This window comes from Bubalus bubalis, chromosome 17 (genome assembly GCF_019923935.1).
Source record: "Bubalus bubalis isolate 160015118507 breed Murrah chromosome 17, NDDB_SH_1, whole genome shotgun sequence".
Classification (NCBI taxonomy): domain Eukaryota; kingdom Metazoa; phylum Chordata; class Mammalia; order Artiodactyla; family Bovidae; genus Bubalus; species Bubalus bubalis.
Window position 1 is genome coordinate 24,109,248 of NC_059173.1, and position 24,805 is coordinate 24,134,052.

At 44.4% G+C, this 24,805-nt stretch overlaps 1 protein-coding gene and 1 non-coding gene across 2 annotated transcripts in view; one reads left to right on the plus strand and one right to left on the minus strand.

Moving 5' to 3' along the window:
* The window catches only part of TMEM132C (transmembrane protein 132C), a 446,846-nt gene that overhangs the window by 352,732 nt on the left and 69,309 nt on the right, over positions 1-24,805 (plus strand). The window contains exon 4 of the mRNA XM_025267822.3: positions 2,187-2,370. Coding sequence (XP_025123607.3) covers positions 2,187-2,370 — 184 coding nt within the window. The remainder of the gene's footprint in view (positions 1-2,186; positions 2,371-24,805) is intronic.
* TRNAW-CCA lies at positions 5,575-5,646 on the minus strand. The gene has a single exon. It is a non-coding gene; the product is annotated as a tRNA-Trp (tRNA).

The window sequence follows — 24,805 nt, forward strand, 5'->3', positions numbered from 1 at the left end:
TTCTGACTAGGAATCTAAGCTGGGCCTCCTGCACTGGGATCTCAGAGTCTTAGCCACTGGACCACCAGGGAAGTCCCAGTAATCACCCTTGATGTTGTACAGACCATGACTTGAGGTTCCAGACACTGGGTTTGTTTGCCCTCTCAAAGGGATAGCCAGCATCTCAGAAATTGCTATCCTCAGGGCCCCTCTTCCAGCCCAGAGTACTGGAAGGGAGATTCAGGAGTCCCGCCAGGTGCTTTGGTTGGCACAACAACCTTGCTGGTAACCTCTCATCCCAGCCAGTGAGCAGGGCTAAGGGTAACAGAATGAGGAGCAAACTTTCTGGCTGTTGGGCAAGCTGTGAAGATTGAGTACGTGCATCCTTAACTGATGGTCATCCCCAGCAAAGGGAAGGTTCTCCACCACTCTTGACAGTGGTACCAGCACATGCTTCAGATACAGCGTTACCATCTTTGGCATTTCTTTCTTGATGTGCCATGGAAAATCCCCCTCAATTCACCTGAAAGCGCAAGGCATGCCCAGTAGCTGCCAGCTGAGAAAAATGCTAACTGTTGACCCACCACTTATAACAATATTCAGCACAGAGGCAAAGACAACTGGGGGTCCCTCAGCCTGCCTTCAGGGTTTCCCAGGTAACTCAGTGGTAAAGAATCCACCTGCCAGTGCAGGAAACCTGGGTTCCATCCCAGGGTCAGGAAGATCCCCTGGATAAAGAAGTGGCTACCCACTTCAGTATTCTTGCCTGGGAAATCCCATGGACAGAGGAGCCTGGTGGGCTATAGTCCATGGAGTCAGAAAAAGTCAGAAAAATCTCCCTGGCCCACCATACAAACCCAGATATATGCCTGGTATGCCCTTCTTTCTTGTTTCCACCAATATTGATTCTTTTGATTCAGTAGCTCCAGAAAACCTCTCCCATTTTCCCTTCTCTAACCTCCTAAAACAACGGCTGGCAAACTTTTCCAGTAAAGGTCCAGATAATGAATACTTTAGGCTCCTAAGGATATATACTACCTGACATAATTAACACAAAAACAGCCAGAGACAAACACAAACAAGTAGGCAGGGCTGTGATTCCAAAGAAGCTATTTACAAAAAAACAGGCAGCAGGCTGGGTTTGGCCGACAGACCACAGTTTGCTCATCTCTGCCCAGGAGAAACTCTCCTGGTGTCTTGTAATTCCATACTCAACTCCCCAACTGAATTAGAGGAGAATGTTGTTGAGAGCACAGAGCTGGGAATTGGAAGACGTGGTTCTTGCTCAGTCTTGCTCTAACTCGTGTACGACTCTTTGCAACCCCATGGACTGTAGCATGCCAGGCTCCTCTATCTTCCACTATCTCCCAGAGTTTGCTCAGATTCATGTAGGTGGCTCAGTGGTAAAGAATCCTCCTGCAAATGCAGGAAACATGGGTTTGATCTCTGCATCAGGAAGAACTCCTGGAGAAGGAAATGGCAACCCATTCCAATACTGTTGCCTGGGAAAGCCCATGGACAGAGTAAACTTTTGGACTAAAGGGCCAGATAATGAATGTTTTAGGCTTTAGCCTGGTGGGCTATTGTCCATGGGGTCACAAAAAAGGGTCAGACACAGCAACTAAAACAAAAACAACAGCAATGGAAACCAGGTGATGGACCTAAAATAATTAAATCTATGGGAGATTCTACATTCAGCTTTTTCTGCCTCTAACTCGCTGTGTGGTTGTGCATGAGCGATTTATGCTACTTGGGCCTTCTTTTTGTCATGTGAAAAATAAGATCTTTGTACTGTCGGCCATTTCCGAAGCATCAGAATTGCTGGGACAAGCTTGCTAAAAATACATATGAAAGAAAAAAGTGAAAGTGTTAGTCCCTCAGTCATGTCCAACTCTTTGCAACCCCATGGACTATAGCCTGCCAGGTTCCTCTGTCCATGGAAATTCCCAGGCAAGAATACTGGAGTGAGTAGCCATTCCGTTCTCCAGGAGACCTTCCTGACTCAGGGCTTGAACTCTGGTCTCCTGCACTGCAGGTAGATTCTGAACCACCAGGGAAGCCATGTCAAGTCCCCGGTGCTATGCCTGAAAGGCATTTTCTTTATCCTTGTACTCTAGTTATAATTGTGAGGGAGTGAGCCAAGGGATTGAAAGGTTTTGCCACCGAACAAAGTCAACTTAAAGCTCTTTTCCTTTGCTCTCTTCCAGAAGCAGCAGTTTATTCAATGAGGTTGTGCAGATGAACTTTGAAATCGCCAGCTTCAGCAGCCTCTCAGGGAGCCAGCCCATCACCTGGCAAGTGGAATACCCACGGAGGGGGACCACGGACATCGCAGTGTCAGAGATCTTCATCAGCCAGAAGGACCTGGTTGGCATCGTGCCCTTGGCCATGGTAAGACTTTTGCGAGCATGGATGCACCTGCATTCAGCTGTCTGATTGCACCTTGATGTCCTTCTTAGCTTCTCCAGGATGTTGGCTGCAATTGTTTTATGGGATGTTTGCATTCAAAGTTTTCCATCTTCCTACCCGCTTGGAAGTGGCTACTTTTCATTAATCCAGCCTTTCTCAACTTCAGCTAATTTTATACTCGCTTTATGGCATTTGCCATTTCCCTGTGCCAGATATATAGTATTTACTTACTTTTTCTTCTCGAACTCTACACCAGTTCTTTTTATTTCTGTTCCCCTTTTATAAGGAGCTTTAAGCCACTACATTATTAGGATGAGTGTGGTTTGCTGCTGCTGTAAACCACCCCCAAATCTTGGGTTCCTCATGCAACCTAGGCTGTTCTTGCTTATACTACATGGCTTAGATGACAGGGGGCTCTGTTCCAGGCAGTCCCTCTGGGATCTAGGCTGATGGATATGTCATCATCTTGCAGCTAAAACGGCAGAAACAACACGGCCTTCTTGGAGGCAAAGACAGAGAAACAGTCCGAGTCACATGCAAGCTCTTTTAAGCAATGGCCAACAGATTACAAATGACACTTTCACACACATCCTTGGACAGAAAGAGTCCCCATGGCCCCATCAGATTTCAGGAGGGCTGGGAAACATAGGTGCAGAGGAAAAGTTAGATGACTACCCTGGTCTCTGTCTCATTGCACAAGAAATCAACATATAATTGACACAAATAGAACACAGCACAAATACAGTACATTCAAATCCCTGTTGCCAACTTCCCTGTACAGCTGGAAATGAGGAAGGGAGAGAGAGAATGGTAAGGGGCTAGAAGGATCACTCACCCACATCTTCCAAGCCCTGAAACTATTCTCAAGAGCCATTCCTAGGCTTGTGCACAAGTGTTAAGACCCCCTTCTAGGAGATGTAAAGAGGATGGCATTTCAAAGGCATGGGGAAAGTGTTCTGAAGTGTAGCTCCAACTGTTTTTGCCAGAATTCACTTTCACGAACATGGAGTCTGGTGTGGATGTTCAAAAACTAATTTCTGTTCAGCTTTGGTGGCTCAGCCAGTAAAGAATCTGCCTGCCATGTGTGAGACCCTTGACCTGTCCCTGGGTTGAGAAGATCCCCTGGAGAAGTAAATGGTAACCCACTCTAGTATTCTTGCCTGGAGAATTCCATGGACAGAGGAGCCTGACAGGCTACAGTCCATGTGGTTTCAAAGAATGGGACACAACTGAGTGAATAATTGCATTAGAAATTGGAATGAGCAGGCTTTATTGACACCGGGTTAAGAAATATATCATTTAGAATTCTTTGAGTTACATGTGACAGAAAAGCCAACTCAAATTGGCTTAAGCATGATGAATTCACCAGCTCAGATAACTTTAAAAGTCTAGAAAAGTCTTTCTCAGATGTTAAAGTGCATATAGGTCACTTGACGATTCTCTTCAGATGCAAATGCTCGTTTAGGAGGTCTGGGTTGGGTATTTTGTTAAAGCTCCTAAGTTATGCCAGTGCTTCTGGTCAGTGGAGCACAGGTTGAGTATCAAGTATGGAGTGTGTGTGTGAGTGTGTGTGCAAATGATGTCATCATGGAAGGTGGCTCCTTGTCCCGTGTCAGCTTTGTGCTCTTCTTGGCTAGAATCAGTGTCCAGGAGACTCTGTCCCTAAGGGGGCTCCTGGTAGTGCCAGGCTGGTATATTCACAGTATCATATCCATCAGGAAAAGAGTGAAAACTCATTGCCAACCAGTCAAGCAAATTCTTAGGACTGCTCTGATTGGAACTGATTGGCTGGCTTGGATCATGTATCCAACCTGGGAAGCCAATCATGGAAGCCAAACAAAATGTGATGCTCTCATTGGCCTGGCCTGGGGAATACCTTCCCCTGGAGCATGTTTGGAATCAGACTAAGAGCTGGTAGGCATGGGGCATGATGGGAAAATCTGATTCCACTGAAAGGAGGAATGGATGCTAGTCAGACACAGCAACAGACATACCCATAGGAGGTATTCTCTACCATAGAGTTCTCTTGACTTTTCTAGTCCTAGAAAAGGCCTCAACAATCTATAGCCCATGGGCTAAATTCAATTTCTGCCTGTTTTTGTGCATCATGCAAGCTAGGAACGACTTTTTCATTTTCAAATAGATACATTCTAAACAGTTATATAAGTAGTTTGTTAATATACTCAGTTTTGCCTCTTGGCTCACAAACCCTAAAATGTTTTCTATCTAGCCCTTTAGAGAGAAGATTTGCAGCCCTATGTTAACATAAATTATAGCCTATAAGTGCCTAGTTTTTATCCTATTTCAAAAAGATAAGACATCCAGATACTGTGAAAACTAAAGTCATTATTAGGATATGAGATATTATTTTGGCCACAAGAAACCCCTCTTTGAAGCAAGGTATTATTATTGTTGCTATTGTGATTTTGTAATACCTTTAAGGTAAAACAAAATGATGACTTACACACCCAGAATCCTATCGTTTGCAAATAACTGTAAAAGAATTCAAACTGTCTGCATCCAAGTGACCACAGGGTGGCTGACCACACAGTGGAGTAGAGTTCAGAGTTCTGATGGCTAGATTTGAACTCATGTGATGTCATCATTTTTCTTCCCCTCGAATGTACAATTTAACCTCAACTCTGCAAAGAGATGTGGACAATTAGGAACTGTATTAGCACGAAGAGTATAAAAGCATCAGTTTGGAGGAATTTCTATTCTCTTATTTTCTGTGTTTTCAAAGTTTATTCTAGAATAAACTTTAGTACATTAATAGGCAGCTGAAATAGAAATTTTTATTTGGAAGAAAGTAGCAAATTAAACTGCAGCTTGACTAAAGATGAGACATTAAAAAAAAAAAAACTGAATAAGAAGCAAGTCTTTAGGTCACCTTTAGCAGCCAGTGAGGCAATGGGCTGGTCTTTGAAATAAATGAATTCCCCCAATTGTTGCTCATTTTAAAGAAAAGCAAACTGCAGAAAGGCAAAATAGATGTTTACCAAACTGGAAATGGGCCTCTTTGGGGAAGTTCTCTTAGAATCAAGCCTTCCCAGGTGAAGGTGAAGTTGCTCAGTCGTGTCCGACTCTTTGCGACCCCGTGGACTGTAGCCCACCAGGCTTCTCTGTCCGTGGGATTCTCCAGGCAAGAATACTGGAGTGGGTTACCATTTGCTTCTCCAGGGGACCTTCCCGACCCAGGGATTGAACCTGGGTCTCCTGCATTGGAGGCAGACGCTTTAACCTCTGAGCCACCCAAGCCCCTTCCTAATCCCAGGAAAAAAGCCATGAGTCCATTAATGAGATTCTCAGTGACCTTCTGCCTCACTTAGCAGCAGCTTCCAACTCCCCGTGAATAAATGAGATGGAAGGAGCAGAGGAGAGGGCCCTCAACTCTCTAGCAGACTGATCCTTCCGGGAAGGAGCCCCCTGAATCACACTGCCCACCCCTTGCAGCATCCTAAGTCGAGAACTTGGCCCTGCAAAGCCTTCTTTTGTCCACCCCGCTGTCACTTACTCAGCGATGTGATCCTCTCTTTCCGCAGGGGCAGGAAAGCTTCTGGGTCCAGTTCCATGGGCTTTGAGCATCTCCCACCCCTCCAGTTCCCCCCGCCCAAAGCACTAACATCAGCTGAGGCAGGAGAGGGGGTGGGGTCTGGCTGTGGAGACCAGGACCGAAGGCTGTCCAGGGCAGTCTGGGGCCAGCACAGACTGGGAGCTGGAGCCATAACTTTAGTTCTTGGGCTTCCATTCTTCTTTGATGTAAGAAAAAAGTACTCACGTGTCTAGTTGAGACCCTGTGAGCAGAGGCCAGGTGCAGACCTCCATGTGGCAGTTTCTGCAAGTTGGCAGCACAGATGTGGAGATGCTGGTCTCTTTTCAGGGTAAAGCGATGCAGAATCCACTTGACTTCACCCTGAGCTCTTACGATGTGCAGACACTGTGGGTGTACATTGTAGTCCATCCTGAGGAGTCAGCAGTGAACAAACAGGTCTTTCACTCGGAGGACTGGCACTCGAGGGGGTTGTGGGTGAGAGGGCCAACAGACAGCAAATAAGAAGCTATTTCTTAAGCACTAAGACCAGTCGTGAGAAGATGAATGGCGATATATGAAGATACATGAAGATGAATAAGGCCGGACAAGGGGATGGCGTGTAACCATTTCCCAGTTCTGTTCACATCGCAAAGCTTCTCCCTGCAGTTTTTTTAAAAATACAAAGCCAGGAGAGTTTCCCAGCGGTCCAGTGGTTAGGGCTTGGCGCTTTCACTGCCTGGACCCAGGTTCAATCCCTGGTCGGGAAACTAAAATCCCACAAGCTGTATGGTGCAGCCAAAAAACAAATAAATAAGTAAATTTTACAAACATATAAAGCTAAATTTTATGCCAGCAAGAACAGGAGCCCCTAATTTTGGCAGGTGTCAGAAGAGGCCCTTTGTTCCAGGACCCAGGTGACTTTATCCTGGATTGAATTTCCTGGGAAGTGGCAAGATTTACTGAGAATTTTTAAGAATTTCAAATGATTATCATTTTCTACCTTTGCAAACTTAGGATGAAATATTCCCTGACCCCTGAAATATGGTGAGAACTTGGAGGTTTTTTTCTTCCATCAAGCTTTCAAAATTCCTGGATTGTGCCCATATCTCTCTGCATAAAATCAAATTTAAAATAAAGTGGCTATCACTTGGACTGTTTAAAGGAGAAATTGCTACTTGTTCTCAGGCCTGCAAAGTGATGATCTTAATCCTCACCTCTCCAGGGTGTCACGGAGATTCATTAAGGTTTGAGAGATGCTTGGAGCTGCAGGGCGGAAAGTGCAGCAGGAAAGAATTGTGGGGAAAGAGATAGCAGGGTCTGCCCCTCTCTTCTGCCCTGCTCTGCCCTGCTCTGCCCTGCTCTGGACCCTGGGTGCTGACCCATATGGACCACAGCCCTAGCCTCCCTTGCCCTCTGGCTTCTGATGGGGTTTTTAGCCAGTGGGAGGTGTTGATGCCCTAACCCCCTTTCACCCCCACCCCCCGCTGTGTCTATGAATATCATCTTATTTGGAAGTAGCATCTTTGCACCTGTGATTTAGCTAAAATGAAATCCAAGGGAATTTCCTGGTGGTCCAGTGGTTAGGACTCATTGCTTTTCACTGCAGAGTCCCAGGTTCGATCCCTGGTCAGGGAACAAAGATCCACTGAAGCCACTGCTAACTGCTGCTAAGTCGCTTCAGTCGTGTCCGACTCTGTGCAACCCCATAGACGGCCTCCCACCAGGCTCCCCCGTTCCTGGGATTCTCCAGGCAAGAACCCTGGAGTGGGTTGCCATTTCCTTCTCCAATGGATGAAAGTGAAAAGTGAAAGTGAAGTCGCCCTGTCGAGCCCGACTCTTGGCAACCCCATGGACTATAGCCTACCAGGCTCCTCTGTCCATGGGATTTTCCAGGCAAGAGTACTGGAGTGGGGTGCCATTGCCTTCTCCATTGAAGCCACATGGTATGGCAAAAAAAAAAAAATTGTTCTTTATTTGAAAAGTGAGGTCCAAAATCCAATGACTGATGTCCTTACAAGGAAAGCTAGATTTGGACATCTGGAGGAGACCACAGGGAGGAAGGCCATTTGAGGAAGGTGACAGAGCTCAGAGGGAGGCATGTACAAACCAAGGAAAGCAAAAACTGCCAGCAGCCTACAGTCTAGAACAGATGGAAGGAAGGTTTTCTCCTAGTGCCTTCAGAGGGAGGCTGGCCCTACAGACCCCTTGATTTTGCACCTCTGGACTGCAGAATCCCAGTAGAATTTCTGTGGTTTTAAGCCACCCAGGTTGTGGCACTTTGTTATGGTAGCTCTGGAACACTAATGCAGTGTTGTCCCTTCCCCTCTTGCTCTATCCCTAATCCCTCCCTTCCCTCTGGCTGCACACCTACCAGGAGCGTGGTCCTCTCCTCATACAGCTCTGTCCTGTTTGATTCTCCTCTTTCTGGGTACCAGTAACTGGGCTACTTACCCCAGGCTCTCAGCTGGGATGGGCATCTGGGTGTTCCACCACCCCTGGATGTTTCCTTTGATCCTGCCCACAGCTGTGTCATCACACGCTCTCCAGTTCTACTCCATTGGGTGGACCATCTGTTTTCAGCCAGGATGCTGAGGGATACTGAAGATTAGGGTTAGGGATACATGCCCTAGACTCTCCTTCCCAGAGGATACCCAGCGATTATCCTCAGTCTGTGAGGGAGCGATTAAGGTATCTCACTGGGGAATCTGAACTCCATGGTTGGACTTCTCTACCCACTGGCATCACATGGTTACTTCTCTACATCCTTTGCCATTGCTAAATTCAGAGAACGGGGGAATGGAATGTGCATTCGCTAGCCTGTGGCTTTGCAGAAATGCTCTTGGTCCCCCTTGTCAATCTACAAGTGATGGATGACTTAACTGTGCTCTGAGGTCTGTGGGGAAGCATGTTAGCAATATCCCGAGTTGGAGAAAGGCAAAGACAAGCATTCGCTCTGGAGAACCAAGGGACATCTCCTTTGATGGGGATGGGAGAATATTATTTTTAAAAAGACAATGATAAAATAATGTGTTCTTATTTTCCCAAACACCTTGATCTCCACGCTCCTTCTCCTACTTGAAGATTTTACATTTCTAATTCCCTCGGAGTATTTTAAGGATGGCTTTGATGCTCTTGGCAATTGAAAAATGTTTGCTCAGTTGAAAAATAACGATATGAGCAGAAGAAGTGTTTCCTTGTCACAGCTGGAGATTTACTTTGGAATTCAACTTTAAAGTATCCCTCCCTCCAAGTCACCAGTGCAGATTTGTGTCTCAAAAGCTGATCTATGACTCATCTGAAGCTGTTTTGACAATGGTTTCAAGGTTGCTGATTAATTATCCAATACATGGTACCTTATTCACTGCCTGCCACAAAGAAAATGCTCCAAAAATATGACTATGATTGCCATTCATATTTTCATCATCATTATCTGATCTTGGGTTTCCCCGTCAGTAAAAAGAAGGGATGGGAATGAACAATCAATCTAGTCTCTTCCAAGTTTATACTTTGCCTCATTTTACTTACATTATGCATGTAGAAAGTAAAAGCTGTGCTCTAATTTTAAAGATTACATAACTTCACTGGGGATGAGAGACAGAGATGGAGAGAAAAGTGATGCTGACCTAGGAAAATTAGTTGGAGGGACTCACAGGCCAGCGCTGTCTTCTTCCTTACCCTGAATGTCAGTCAGAGCCCATGTACCACAAGAGCAGAGCCCTGGAGAGAAAACCAGAGCTCAGTGCAACTAACTGCCAGACCATAGCTCACCAACTTCTCATTTTTACTATGTCCATCTACCTCTGAATTTATCATTGACTTAATATTTTCTCTCGGCAGAGAACGATCTAAGAATTGAGAGCCAACTATGTTGGCCTAAGTCCCACCTCTTCCTCTGAATGACTGTGTGACCTTGGACAAATGCAAATGATATCATTTTGTTCTTTTTCCTGACTGAGTAATATTCACTTGTATACCTGAACCACATCTTTACCTATTCATCTGTCGATGGAATTTAGGTTGTTTCCATGTCCCGGCTATTGTGAAATGTGCTACAGTGAGCATTCAGGTGCATGTGTCTTTTCAAATTATAAAGATTTTATTCCGAGAAGGATTCTTAGGCTTCACCAGCCAGTGAGAGATGCCCATGACACAGAGATAGCTAAGAGCTACTGCCACAGAGAATTAAACCTTCACCCCAACTTCTCCATCACCCCCACCTGCAGGGAGAAGGATGCACCACCATCTCCTTATTAAGTGCCTACTGTGTGCCAGGCATGGTTTTATTGTTTATTTTTTTAAAAGATTTATTTATTTGGCTGCACCAGGTCTTAATTAAGGCATTCAAGATCTTTTAGTTATGGCCTGTGGGATCTAGTCCCCCGAGCAGGGCTGGAACCTGGGCCTCCTGCATTGGGAGCGTAGAGTTAGCCACTGGACCACCAGGGAAATCCCCAGGCAAGGTTTTAGATGCTGCTGGGTGCATCCCCACTCAGCATCTTTGCCCTTGCTGAGCCCTCTATCCCCTGCCGAAAGGCTCCTCCATCCCTGCATGCCTGGTTCCTGCAGATTCAGCCCCGACTTCATCCCGAGAGGGTCCCCCTCCCCCCATAACATCAAAAGCTGCCCCCTGACACCTCATACTGTCACGTTCCCATATCTTAGTCTCCTCATATCTGATGGAATTCCTCCTTGATCATCCCCAACACTGTCTTTCTTACATTTTGTTTCTGTATTCATCATAACATAAACCCTGCCTCCCCCAGTCCCCCCTTGATCTGGAATGTTGGCTCTGTGACAGCTAGGATTTTGTCCCTATTTCGTTTTGGCCTAGAATCCCTTACTGTCCATTCATTCCATGCGTGCATGCTTGGGCATTCAGTCATATCTCACTCATTGCGACCCCATGGACTCTAGCCCACCAGGCTCCTCTGTCCACTAAATTTTCCAGGCATGAATATTGGAGTGAGTTGCTATTTCCTCTTCCAGAGGATCTTTCCAACTCAGGGATTGAACCTGCATCTCCTGCATCAGCAGGTGGATTCTTTACCGCTGAGCCATCAGGGAAGCCCCCTTTCATTCCATCTTCCATTAAATATTGGCTGTGAGCTGGCTGTGTTTCAAGCTGGGGAAACAGCAAAGAACAGTCCCGTGTAGAGCATCCCAGGATTATCCTGCAATGTCCACTTTGAAAGCCCCTTGCGTGCCTGGGTTCCTTGTTTCCTCTAGTTGCCTCTCATCTAAGACGACGAGTTCTGCGGTGCAGACGCACCCCTGCAGCACCATGCGTCTGCTCAGTCCCAGCACCCAGCATCCGAGGAGGCAGAGCTCCACATCCAGAGGGTGCTGGGTCCTGGTCAGTTCCACAGGAAGGAAGATGAGAGTGGCCTGGAAACTACTGAACAGGATAGCAGCCTCCATCTTAAAGACTCCCGGTGGCCAATGAGACGCTACAACAGAGATAATGAATTGTGGGCACAGAATTCTACTCCCTCCCTACTGGCTCCCCTAACCCCTCTGATGTGGCACACTCTGATGTGGTACCCAACCATCTGTGCTGTGTTTCTCTCAAAGTGGTCTCGAGGCAGCCGCGTCCCCTGCCTTACAGCCACCAGCCTCATCCAGGCCACCGCCATCTCCCTGCCTCTGTCCTGACCCCCGACAGCTCATTCCTCTCATTGAGAACCTGACCAGATGTCTCTCCTCTGGGCAGTCACTCTTCTGATAACTCCTATTGCACTTAACAGAAAGAAAGAAAGAAAAACAGTGAACCTCACCAGGACCGAGGCAGCCCTGAATGTCTAGCCCACAGCTACTCTCTGATCTAAAGACCTTTCTCAGGACTTCCTTGGCAATCCAGTGGTTAGGATTTCACCTTCCAATGCAAGGGGCATGGATTCAATCCCTGGTTTGGGAGCCAAGATCCCACATGCCTTGTGGTCAAAAAAACGCAAAACATAATACAGAAGCAGTATTATAACAAATTCAATAAAGACTTTTAAATGGTCTACATCAAAAAGAATAAACTTTTAAAACTGAATAAACAAAGAGACCACCTCCCCTTCCACTGCATTCCAGCCCCAGGGCCTTTCCACCTGCTGTTTCCTGGATCTGGAGCTTCCCTCCAGATTCTGTACTGCATCTTTCCCCCACATTATACAGGTCCCTGCTTAAATCTTCTCAGACTTATTTTAGTGATTTCATCTTCTCACAGTCCGATCACTCTTTCCCTCCTGAGTATCTTGATTGTCTTCCATAGCAAGACAGAAAATCGCATATTTATTTACCTGTTTATTGTCTGATTTTCCCCACTGGCATGTCAGTTCCAGGAGGGCAAAGACCACTCTGTCAACAGCATTGAGAACAATGCCTTGCACCCAGTAGATGCTTGATAAGGAACTGTTGAATGAATGAATGAATGACCCCCTGCATCTGTTTTCCCCACTTAAGTGTAAGCTCCTGGAAGTTAAGGACTCTTGTCTCTTTCATCAGCGCCTGGCGCTGCCCCTTCCAAAAGGACACCACTCCAAAATACTTGTTGCCTAAATTTCTCCAGCCAAAAGGAAGATGTATGATTCTCATTGTTTGCTGAGTGCAGGTTACTGATGCCAAGGCGAGCATTCAGTAACTGTCAGCCCTTTTTCTACGGCCTCATAATTGTGTCAGCCCTTGCAACAGGTTAGAGCACTCATCTAGGAATGAATTTACAGTTCATTTGCAGTAATTGTCACACAAGAGGGAAAAAGGAATATTTTGGAAGGAAAGCAGAGAAGATGTGTCTCTAATGGAAGTAATGAATTCTCCGGAGCCGTTTCAATCCCCTTTACAAATAGACTACGTATTTAGACCCACTTTATAGTGTCGTCCACTGATTTTTTTCAGATGGGGAGAAAGTTCAATGGCTGCTCAGAGTCTTTTGTTCAGCTTTAGTTCATAAATTTGAAGACTTTAAAATCAAGTTGTGGGGACTTCCCTGGCGGTCCAGTGGTTAAGACTCCACTTTCTACTGCAGCCAGGTGTGCGTTTGATTTCTGGTTGGTAAACTGAGATCGCATATGTTTACATAGCCAAAAATAAAATAAATGCAAACTGAGAAAGAAGTGTGGATTGTGCTATTTCCATGGTTCTCAAACCTGAGAGTGATAGACATCACCTGGGGACCTTATTAAAACATGGATGGCCAGCCCCACTGCAGAGTCTGGAGGTTGTGGGTAGATCCCAAGAATTTGCATTTCTGACCATTTCCTGGCGACACTGATGCTGCTGCTCCAAGGACCACTGCCCTGGGTCAGGGCTTCCGCTGCTGGGTTTTCCCTTTGCAACACCCATCTCTCCCCACCACGATGTTCTGTGTGTACTTATTGACTGCCAGTGACCCATCTCCCCTCTGGCCAGTCATCTCCATGTGGGTAAGTCCTTGGACTTGTTCATGGCCGTGTCCTAAACTTCTAGAACATTTCTCAGCACCTAGAGATATTCAGTAAATATCTCCACTGAATTAATGAGTTCTGATAATGTATAAAGGGCTTCCCAAGTGGCTCAGTGGGTGAAGAATCCACCTGCAATTCAGGACACACAAAAGATGCAGGTTTGATCCCTGGGTCAGGAAGAGCCCCTGGAGGAGGGCATGGCAACCAACTCCAGTATTCTTGCCTGGAGATTATGGACAGAGGAGCCTGGTGGGCTATAATCCATAGGGTCACAAAGAGTCAGACATGACTGAAGCAACTGAGCACCACTCAAAAATGTGTATACCTTCTGCATATGCTACTCATTATTAATTTCAGTTACAATCTGGGGAGGAAAGAGACATATTTAGAAGCTTATACAGCAGTATTGTCCTGTGAAACTTCCTGTAGCAATGTTCCATATCTGTACCACCAGCTACATGGAGTCCTCGAGCACTTCCAATTGGCTAGAGTCACAAAAGAATTGAATTTTTAACTTGACCTAAATGTAATTCATTGTAATGTAAATAGCCACATGTGGCCAGTGGGCCCTTTATCAGATGGAGCAGTGATACAGGGGATGGTGATGAAGATGACTGGATGGGAAAGGTAGGTCCAGATTCTGTCCTGTTGTGAGTCCAGACCTTTCCATCATTCTTCCTCTGTTCAGCCCTCAGTGTAGCTCCTATGGGACTGTTCGGTAATGGGGCTACATTTTTTTCCGTATTGTATATGATCTGATCTGTTAAACTTAAAAAGAAAAGGCATGATGAACGATCTTTGAATTCCTTGTGCTTTATCAGCACAGTTTTGGAGCAGATGTCAAGAAAGAAGCTCCACTGGCTTAACCTAAAAGGAGAGTTAACTCCATTGTCCAAGGGCTTCAGGCACAGTTGGATCCAGGCGCTCAAGCAACATTTCCTACCATTTGTCTTTTTTTCCAAGTTCTGCTTTTCTGTCTGCAGACTTTCCTTTTCAGGCAGGATTTCCCAAAGGTTACTGCAGGCTTCCTTTCAAGTAATTTAGCATCCCTAGGAGAAAGGCTGCCTTTCCCCCAAGAGTTCCAATGGAAGTCTCAGATCTCATCCCAGGTCACACTGATGATGATTGACCGAGCACAATGTGTGTGCCTCAGAATAAGGCCGGGTCCAAAAAGAACTACAAATAATTGGAGGGGAATGGGGGAAGGATGGATCAGGGGGCTTAGCAGACAAAGCCCAAGAGATACCAATTACAGTGCTTCAGAGACACCGCAGGCAGGCTCAGCTTACTGCTGCCTTGGTTTGTGAGTCATGACTGTCCATGGAATGAGCACTCAGGAAAAGGGTGAGCCCCAGCCTGGGCTGCACATCAACTTTCACAGCCTTTCATAGAGCTTTGATCCTCTCGGCCTGCATTCTGCCTGGCTCACCTCTTGCCCAGCGTTATGAAGACAGAATAGAGGATAAGGCTAACCTCCTAGACTGTGGCAAATGCCTGGCCTCCAATCCCAGCTCCACTACTTTTCAAGCTGTGTGATCATGGGCAAGTCACCTTACCCTCTATCTGTGTGTTTCCTCACCCGTGAAATGGAGATAATGACAGTCCCTACCTCACAGGGTTGTCATGAGGATTACATCAGATGATACGTAGGAAATCCTCAGAAGAGTGCTTTCTTCTCTTTGTCTTCATCCATGCTCAGTCGTGTCTGACTCTTTGTGGGCAAACCCATGGACTGTAGCCCGCCAGGCTTCTCTGTCCGTGGGATTTCACAGGCAAGAGTACTGGAGCAGGTTTCCATTTCCTTCTCCAGGGGATCTTTCTGACCCAGGGATTGAACCCGTATCTCTTGCATCCCCTGCATCAGCAGGTGGCTTCTTTACCAGCTGAGGTACCGGGGAAAACCCAGAAGAGTACCTGGCACATATTAAATGCTATATAAATGCCAGCCATTATTATTGAGGAGTAGCGATTGTAACAGAAATTTCATTAATTAGCTCCACCGCATTCATAGTAAAATGGCTTATTTACTACCGAAGTGCAAATTCCTGTTATTTGTTAATCCATACAGTTTATTAATGTTCTTTTTTTGCTTCAAGTACATACTGCAAGTTCATTAATATTATGCACATTCCTGCCCTGATACATCTGGTGGAACCATGCCCTTAATTACTGTATGAGTAGAAGAACAAGAGGGTTTCTTTTGTTGTTTGTTCTCTCCAAAACTATGAAAATGAGCAGATAATAGAGTCAGAGGAGCACTCCAGAGCATGACAAGCTCCTTTCTCTACACTTTAGGTGTGTGCACAGCATTGAGGAGCTAGTTGATAAGGACATCCCTTCCACACTTAGTCTTGTTGCATTTCATTCCTTTTTTCCATCAAATGCTTCTCCTTGGATCTTTGTGAAATACTTCTCCTTAAGTTCTGCATGCCCTTGTTCATCAGTTGGCAGAGTGTGGAATGGAAATCCTTGAGTGGGGTGGCCCCTGAGACCCTTTCATGGAGTCTGAGATGAAAACTATTTTCATAATAATGCTATCAGTTCAGTTCAGTTGCTCAGTCAGTCCAACTATATTATAATAGCTATCTATTGATGTATAACATGGAGAAGGAAATGGCAACCACTCCAATATTCTTCCCTAGAGATTCCTGTGGACAGAGGAGTCTGGCAGGCTATAGTCCATAAGGTTGCAAAAAGTCAGACACGACTGAAGTGACTTAGCATGAATTGATGTATAACAAATTATCCCAAGATACAATGGCTTAAAATAAGAAGGGGCCAGGAGTTCAGGACCATCTCTGCTGGACCAACTCTCCATCTCAAGGTCTTTCATGAGTTTGCTGTCCAAGTGTCGGCTGGAGCTGCATCATCTGAAGGCTTGAGTGGGGTTGGAGGACCCACCTCCAAAGTGCCTCATTCCCACGACTGATGAATTAGGTCTCAACAGGAGACGGCTGGCTTCCCTCAGAGACCAACATGGAAACTGCAAAGCCTTTTATAAAAGACCCAGCAGACACACACCGTTGATTCTCTGTATTCTATTGATTACATCAACCATCTCTGACTCAGTGTGGGAGAGGAATACACAAGGGTCTGACTACCTGGAGGCAAAGATTACTGGGGGCTCTTTGGAGAGACTGGCTCGCCAAGTTGTGATGATGTGATTTGCTTTATCCACTCTCTTTCTGTCTATGTGCAGAGGCATAGAATGACGTCCTCCTTTCTCGTCTTTGAATTTTTTATTGTTATTTATTGAAGTATAGTTGATTTGCAGTATTGTATTCATTTCTGCTATACAGAAGAGAGACTCAGTTATACACATATATACTTTTTTTAATATTATTTTCCATTATGGTTTATCTCAGGATTTAATCCAGTACCCTGTGCTATACAGCAGGACCTTGTTTATCCATTCCATATGTAATAGTTTGCATCTCCTAATTCCAAATTCCCAGTCCTTCCTTCCCCCACTCCCCTTACTCTTACTACCCCTTACTCTCCCCTTACTTACAAGTCTGTTTTCTACGTGTGTGAGTCTGTTTCTGTTTCATAGATAAGTTCATGTGTGTCACACTTAAGGGATATCACATGATATTTGTCCTTCTCTGCCTGATTTGTTGTTATTTAGCATGATAATCTCTAGGTCTATCCGTGTTTCTGCAGTTGACATTGTTTCATTCTTTTGTATGACTGAGTAATATTCGATTGTATATATGCACCACATCTTCTTTATCCATTCATCTGTCGATGGCCATTTAGGTGCTTCCACATCTTGGCTATTGTGAACACTGCTACAGTGAACATTGGGAAGCAAGTCAAAATGAATTAGACTTTTGTCCAGAAAGATGATGTTGTCCTTCTAACAGCTTATGAGATGTGTGCTTTTGTCATCTTGAGCTTTCAGAACTCTCCACTTTAATTTCTAATACAATAAATATTGATCAGCATAACCTACATAGGCAACAGCTCTTTTTGTTGTTATTCAGTTGCTAAGTTGCATTCAGCTCTTTAAGATCCCATAGACTTCAGCACATCAGGCTCCCCCGTCCTTCACTCTCTTGGAGTTTGCTAAGATTCATGTCCATTGAGTCAGTGGTACTATCTAACCATCTCATCCTCTACCTCCCACTTCTCCTTTTGCCTTCAATCTTTCCCAGCATCAGGATCTTTTCCAATAAATCAGATCTTCACATCAGATGACCAATGTATAGGAGCTTCAGCTTCATTATCCATCCTTCCAATGAATATTTAGAGTAATTTCTTTTAGGATTAATGGTTTGATCTCCTTGCAATCCAAGGGACTCTCGAGTCTTCTCCAATACCACCATTCAAAAGCATCAATTCTTTGTGGCCCAACTCTCACATCTGTACATGACGGGTCCCCAATAATTTTTAAGACTGTAAATAAAAGGACCCAAAGACCAAAATGTGTGAGAACCCCTGACCTGGGCTGGGAGAAATGGGTACTAGTAATAAAAGGAGGTGTTTAGGTAGAGTTAAATTCCAGATTTTATCTTTTTGACCAAATAGTTCTTTACAAATGTGTAAATTACATGTGAACAGAGACTTTTTTTTTTAACCTTAAATGTAAATCATTTTACATATTTTATTTTTTGCCACTTTATTTTTTTTAATTGAAGGATAATTGCTTTACAAAACTTTGTGGTTTTCTGTCATACATCAATAAGAATCAGCCATAAGTACACCCATGTCCCCTGCCTCCCAAACCTCTCTCCCATCTCCCACCCCATCCCACCCTTCTAGATTGTCATAGAGCCCCTGTTTAAGTTCCTGGAGTCATACTGCAAATTCCAATTGGCTGTCTATTTTACACATGGTATTGTAAATTTCCATACTACTCTCTCCATACATCTTACTCTTTCCCTCTTCCTCTCCCTCTGTGTCCATAAGTCTGTTTTCTAAGTCTGTTTCTCCACTGCTGCCCTGAAAATAAATTCATCAGTACCTTTATTCATTATTTACCTTTCCAAGAAAAAAACCTCTTCACATGACCTTTCCTCCAGAAAAATTCATGATTAATGATTAATATTCTCAAGGCAATGGGAAAACTGCCAAGGGCAGATGTCAAGTTATCTGTGGCTTCATATACAGAATGACCTATTGGTTCATTCATGGAACAAACATTCGTTGAATGTTCACAATATGCCAGGTGAATGTTCTAGACTTTAAGCATAGTGACAGAACTAAATAATCAAGGTTGCTGCTGACATGCTCCATGAATCAACATGCCCTTCATTAATGAAATCACAAAGGAAATAGGGTGGATTTAGAAACCAGTCTTCTCCGTCTGAGCAGAGATGGCTATAAAAATACACGTATGCTTTCTCTTCCAAATTCATGATGTTCTGGGCAGAGTCTTCATGCAAATCAGAAAGAGGTGCCCTTCCATAGGACACTCGACTTACCTCTGTCAGAAAATCGACCATATCTGCAATGTGAATGTGGAGCCCTTGTGCAGTGCACAAATTGCCCAGCTGTGCTTGGCAGCCCTGCCTGAACCTATCCGCAGACCAAGAAAAACTCACTGTTCTTAGTTACAGGGAAAAGGGTTCTGTTCTATCTATTGTTCATTCTTTTGTCAGTTTCCCTTTCACCCTCATTTTAGGTTTTAGCACCAAACTAGAGACGGATTTCTGCCTTGCCTGTGCCTGAGTCTAAAGTGACAGTCATTTGTGGCTCGAGGTTCTCGGTATGCCTTTTACTTCCTCTCCTCCCAAAGGGGCCTTGGGAAGGGGGGATTTATCAGAAAACTAGTATGTGAGCAGTATGTAATTCCTTTTCCCAACCACTACAGTCAGGTAGTCATAGCTGCAGAAACTCTCTTCACTCTTGCTAATAAATACTGGGTTGGGTGGGTGTATCTATCACCCACAAAAAAGGGATAAATGATCCAGTTACTCAGAGCAGGAATTTTAAATCACTCACCGTCATCAGACCTAAAATTCACTTACAAATGTGAATAGTATCTCAGATACCTGTTCGCATAATGTTAAGAGGCTCTAAATAACAAACTTTCTAAAATACTGCATGGTGTCCTGTAATGGAAAGGAAAAAAAAAAAAAAAAAAACAGTTTTCCGAATGCTTACAGAATCCCTGTTGTGCTCAAGTACAGAATCACTGAAGCCAGAGTCCCTGCATACTAAAAAATTCTTGAAAGTAAAAATGAAAGGAATTTTTAATGGAATTTCATTTTCAAGAACCTTAGGTGGGTGCAGATTTGAATGAGAATTAATCTTGGTATTTTACTTTATAAATTAATATAAGAGCGCCTAGATGAAACGAGATTTTTTTTGTCTCCATCTAGATGTTGTCACAGAGTTTAAAAAGGTCAAAATCAGCACATTCATTTATTTTTATTGAAAAGTGTTCCCTTTGCCTTCCAAAACATACAGGGAGCATTCTTGCTTTCTCTTTGAGGGGCCATCTGCCACCAGGTCACATAGGAACCCCTGAAACTGATCTCCATTAACTAAAAGCAGCCTGCAGTGAAGTTATAACCCCTCAGGACTGCGGCATATCATCCTAAGAGCCCTCGGCAACTTGTAATTGTGTTTCTGAATATAAAGAGAACTTGTGAGCAGCCATGGCAGATCAAGTGGGTATCCTTTCCACAGAGCATAGTCCTGCCATGCCACCTTCTTACCCCGAATCCTGCCCTTGTCCACAAATTGTGGGAAGGCTCAAAGTTTAGGACAAAATGCTTACGGCACATGGTACATTCAAGGACCCCAGAAGGTGAGTCCAGCTACTTCCTGAAGCCCCCATGAGCCCCACCCCCTCAGTGAACCTCCCCGTCTCAGCTCCATTATTCCCCTTGTCCAGGTTGAATAATCATTCTTCCCTCTAACCAATCTAGAATCTCAGAGATGAGCTAAGAGGCTGTAACTATAGTCTAAGGCATTTTTTTTTTTACCATAAACTTCGATATTTGGCAAAACCAATACAATATTGTAAAGTTTAAAAATAAAATAAAATAAATAAAAAAGATTTATTTATTTATTTTAGGTCTTTGTTGCTGCCGCAGGCTTTCCCTAGTTGCAATGAGTGGGGGCTACTCTCTAGTTTCAGGGAAGCCCCTACCATAGCCTTTTCCAGATTATACTTGCTGACTCATTTTTAAGGTGTCACCCCCATGCCCCTCTCTCTGCTGTACAATCCTGCTTCTGGGAGACACAGCAAACAGAATAAAGACTCCCCAGCTCCACACATCCCTATTGGGATCCCACATTGGACGCAGAGTGGGAATTCCTAGAACAGGGCTTTGCCAAGTTCACTGTGAATATTTGCCTTTCCGTGGCCTGATTTCTCTGCAAGCTTCTGTGTCTAGGTAAGGACTCTGGAACTTTCAGAATCAGCAAACAAAAAGGTCACCAGTAATTTGGGGCCTGATTTTAATTGAGATTATTTATGACATGAGTTTGGAGAAGGAAACCCACTCCAGTACTCTTGCCTGGAAAACCCCATGGATGGAGGAGCCTGGTAGGCTGCAGTCCATGGGGTTGCGAAGAGTCAGATATGACTGAGCGACTTCACTTTCATTTTTCACTTTCATGCATTGGAGAAGGAAATGGCAACCCACTCCAGTGTTCTTGCCTGGAGAATCCCAGGGATGGGGGACCCTGGTGGGCTGCCGTCTCTGGGGTCGCACAGAGTGGGATACGACTGAAGCGACTTAGCAGCAGCAACAACAAATGACATGAGTTTCCTACTGAAGGACACCATGGGAAATATGAGAGTGCCTTCCTTTTTGCACAATCTCCAGAAGCTTCTAGCTTAACGTGAAGCTAGAAGGGAGGTGAAGCTAGAAGGGAGGTGAAGCTAGAAGGGAGATCTGGTTTGGGGTCTCTTGTCCTCAGTTCTGCAAAGAACTGGACTGGATACCCTTCTTGGTTCTGTGAGTGGCCAAAAGCTAGACAGTGCGTTGTAACCCCCATTCCCTGACATCTGCTCAGCACTCTACAGTTCATAAAAGACTTTCCCATATTTGGTCTTGTTTCGTGTTCATCAGTGTCATTCCTGGAGAATCCTCTTTGAAGGCAAACCTCACCAGTCATTTTTGTTGTTCAGTCGTTTAGTTGTATCTGACTCCATGTGACCCCATGGACTGTAGCCCACCAGGCTCCTCTGTCCATGGAATTCTCCAGGCAAGAATACTGGAGTGGGTAACCATTCTCTTCTCCAGGGGATCTTTCTGACCCAGGAATCGAACCAATGTTTCCTGCATTGGTAGGCGAGTTCTTTACCACTGAGCTACCTAGGAAGTGCAAACATCACCAGTATCCCTCTGAAAATATTGTGTTATCCCGAGGACCCTAACCCGACGATCAGAGGCAAAAACTACAATTTCCAGAAATTAGAACTTCCCCCATTTGGTGAATCTCTGAAAGCCAAGTTTGCTGAATCACATTGAGATCCGTTTCCATGATGATAGTGATTAATCCTTACTGAGTCCTGGCCCTGTGCTAAGTGCTTCAGAGTCATTGTTTCATTTTATCCTTGGAGCAGCTGCTTCCTCAGTGTCTGAGCCTATATTATCTTCAACTTATGGGTGAGGACATTGAGCTAATGATACTCATTGTAGCTAATCCTAGCTACAATATTAGTATTGTAGCTAATACTCTCGCAGTGACATGGGTTGGAAATGGTGCAAGTGGAGTTTGAACCCATATCTAACTCCAGGGTCTCTCTTCTTGACTTTCGTACTTCATCCTGGAAGAGACTGATGGTAGAAGGATGCAGAGGAGGAGGTGAGTGATGACGAGGCTATTGATGATAAGTGGTGGTGATGTGATGGAGATTGTGGTGAAGGTGATGATGGTGATAGTGATGGTGAGGGGGATGATGGCAATACCAATGGTAATGATGGTTATATTGATGATCATGAACGTGGTGATGGTGAGGGTGATGGTGATATCATGGTGGTGGTGATGTGGTGATGATGATGATTCTGGTGACAGTGATGATGGTAGTGATGCTGATGCTGATGGTGGTGGTGGTGATGGTGATAGAGATGATGGTCTTGGTAATAATAGTGATATCATCATTGAGAATAGCCAAAAGTCAGATCTGATGAATGAGAAAGTTGGAGAAAGAGAATGGTGTCTTGGATTCAAAATCAGGAGTCAATAAATAGAAGTGATTTACTTCTTTCTTTTCTTGTGTCCATACCTTCACTCTGAGAGTAGTTCCCAAGAGTGAGCAACCACAATATCCTAGATATGAGCACCTCAGAGGAATAGACTGGTCCCCCAACACGGTGACCAAGCATGTCAGTTTGCCCGGAACTGAGAAGGTTCCTAGGATAGGGGACTTTCAGTTTTAAAACTGAGACAGTCTGGGCAAAACCAGAGTGAGTTGGTTACTCTTCCTCCCAAATTGACTTTGGGGTTACAAACAGTCATGGTCTGTTGTAGTTATTTAAAGACCATCTTTTTGCTTTATGATTTCCTGGTGGCTCAGATGGTAAAGAATCTACCTGCGTTGCAGGAGACCTGGATTTGATCCCTGGAACAGGAAGATTCCCTGAAGAAGGAAATGGCTAGCCACTCCAGTATTCTTGCCTGGAGAATTCCATGGACAGAGGAGCCCAGTGGGCTACAGTCCATGGAGTTGCAAAGAGTCGGACACTACTCAGCAATTTACTTTTAACTTTTGTTAGTTTACAAGCAGAGATTCTTAAGATTCTGTTGACTATAAGCAAAGAGATCAAACCAGTCAATCCTAAAGGAAATCAGTCTTGAATATTCTTTGGAAGGACTGAAGCTGAAGCTCCAATACTTCGGCCACCTGATGCAAAGAGCTGACTCATTAGAAAAACCCCTGATGCTGGGAAAGATTGAAGGCAGGAGGAGAAGGGGATGAATGGAGGATGAGATGGTTGGGTAGTATCACCGACTCCATGGACACAAGTTTGAGCAAGCTCTAGGAGTTGGTGATGGACAGAGAAGCCTGGCATGCTGCAGTCCATGGGGTTGCAAAGAGTCAGACATGACTGAGTGACTGAACTGAACTGAAGGACTGTAAGAAGTCCTTTGTCTGAATCCAGCCTGAAAGTGAATTTTATTTGGTGTCTTTATATATATCACTTGGGAGATTTCACACAAATAAATCAATCCATATTCCTGACTTTTCTCAAAAGAATCAGAAGATCTGGAAATCCATGGCCCAAATTCTTTTAGGCAGTAACTAATGGAGTCCTTTGGATCAGCATGAACTAGGCTTCATAATAGTTTATACCAAATCTGCTTCACCCATTTGTTTTGCCTGCCCAAACTCTGTAGGCATCTCAGTTGAAATAATGCATATAATTTGCACAATACTTGGCACTTAAGAAGTACTTGGCTATTTTATTTTGATTCCTCCTAACTAATTATACCTCTCAACTCAAGAATATCACAATCCTTCAGCAATAAAAAGGAATGAAGTGTGTTGCATATTACAACACGTTTGAACCTTGAAAGCCTCATGCTAAGTGAAAGAAGCTAGTCACAAAAGACTCCATATTATATAATTCTATTTCTGTGAAATGTCAGGCTAGGTAAATCCATAAAGAAAGAAAGAAACTTTATTGTTGCCTGGTCTGGGAGGGATCAGGGGAGACAGCTAGGAGATTCAGGGTGTCTTTTTAGGGTAATGAAATGTTCTAAAAGTGATTGTGGAGACGGTGGCATCATTCTATAAATCTATTAAATATTATTGGATTATACACTTTAAATGGGTAAATGGTGGGGCATGTGGACTATGTCAAAGAAGCCTTTTTTTTTTTTTAAGTTCAGCTCCAAGTGCAAATACTGCACCCGTCCGAGGTCATAACATTATCAAAAGGTGAGGTCTGGCTGCTCGCCTCTCAAAAGCCAACAAAGAGGCCAGGTTGGTGGAAAGGCAAGTCTGTTTTATTTTGGATCCAGCAACCAGGGAGTAGGGCAGACACCTGTACAAAGGCCAAATCCCCCCACTGACAACACAATCAGTGGGCAAGAGCTTTTGTAGACAGAGGAAGGAAGCTCTGTGCAGAAATAGCACAGTCAGCTCTGACAGTCATCGTGAAATTGGTCATCAGTAGTCCGATCTGCATCATCTTAATTGTGCAGTTAATCTTCAGTTTCAGGGTCAGTTTGTTTCCATTTCTTTGAGGTCAATATTCAGCACTGTGGCCACTTATGTCATGACTACAGTCTGGTCATCACGTAGTTAACTTCTCCACCTGGTGGGGGTTTCAGTATCAAGACAGCTCAGAGGAGATGGCTCCGAATATTATCTATGTAGTTCTTGAGAAGAAACTGAAACATCCTTGAATATGCTTAATGAGTACATATTAGTATTATTATTAGGTCCCCTTTGACTGTTTTCCTTTGTTTCTTAATGATCTCACTTCTCTGATTAAACTTATTCTCAGACAAAAGCAGGCTGTGGACTTGGAGGAATAGGGGCAAAAAC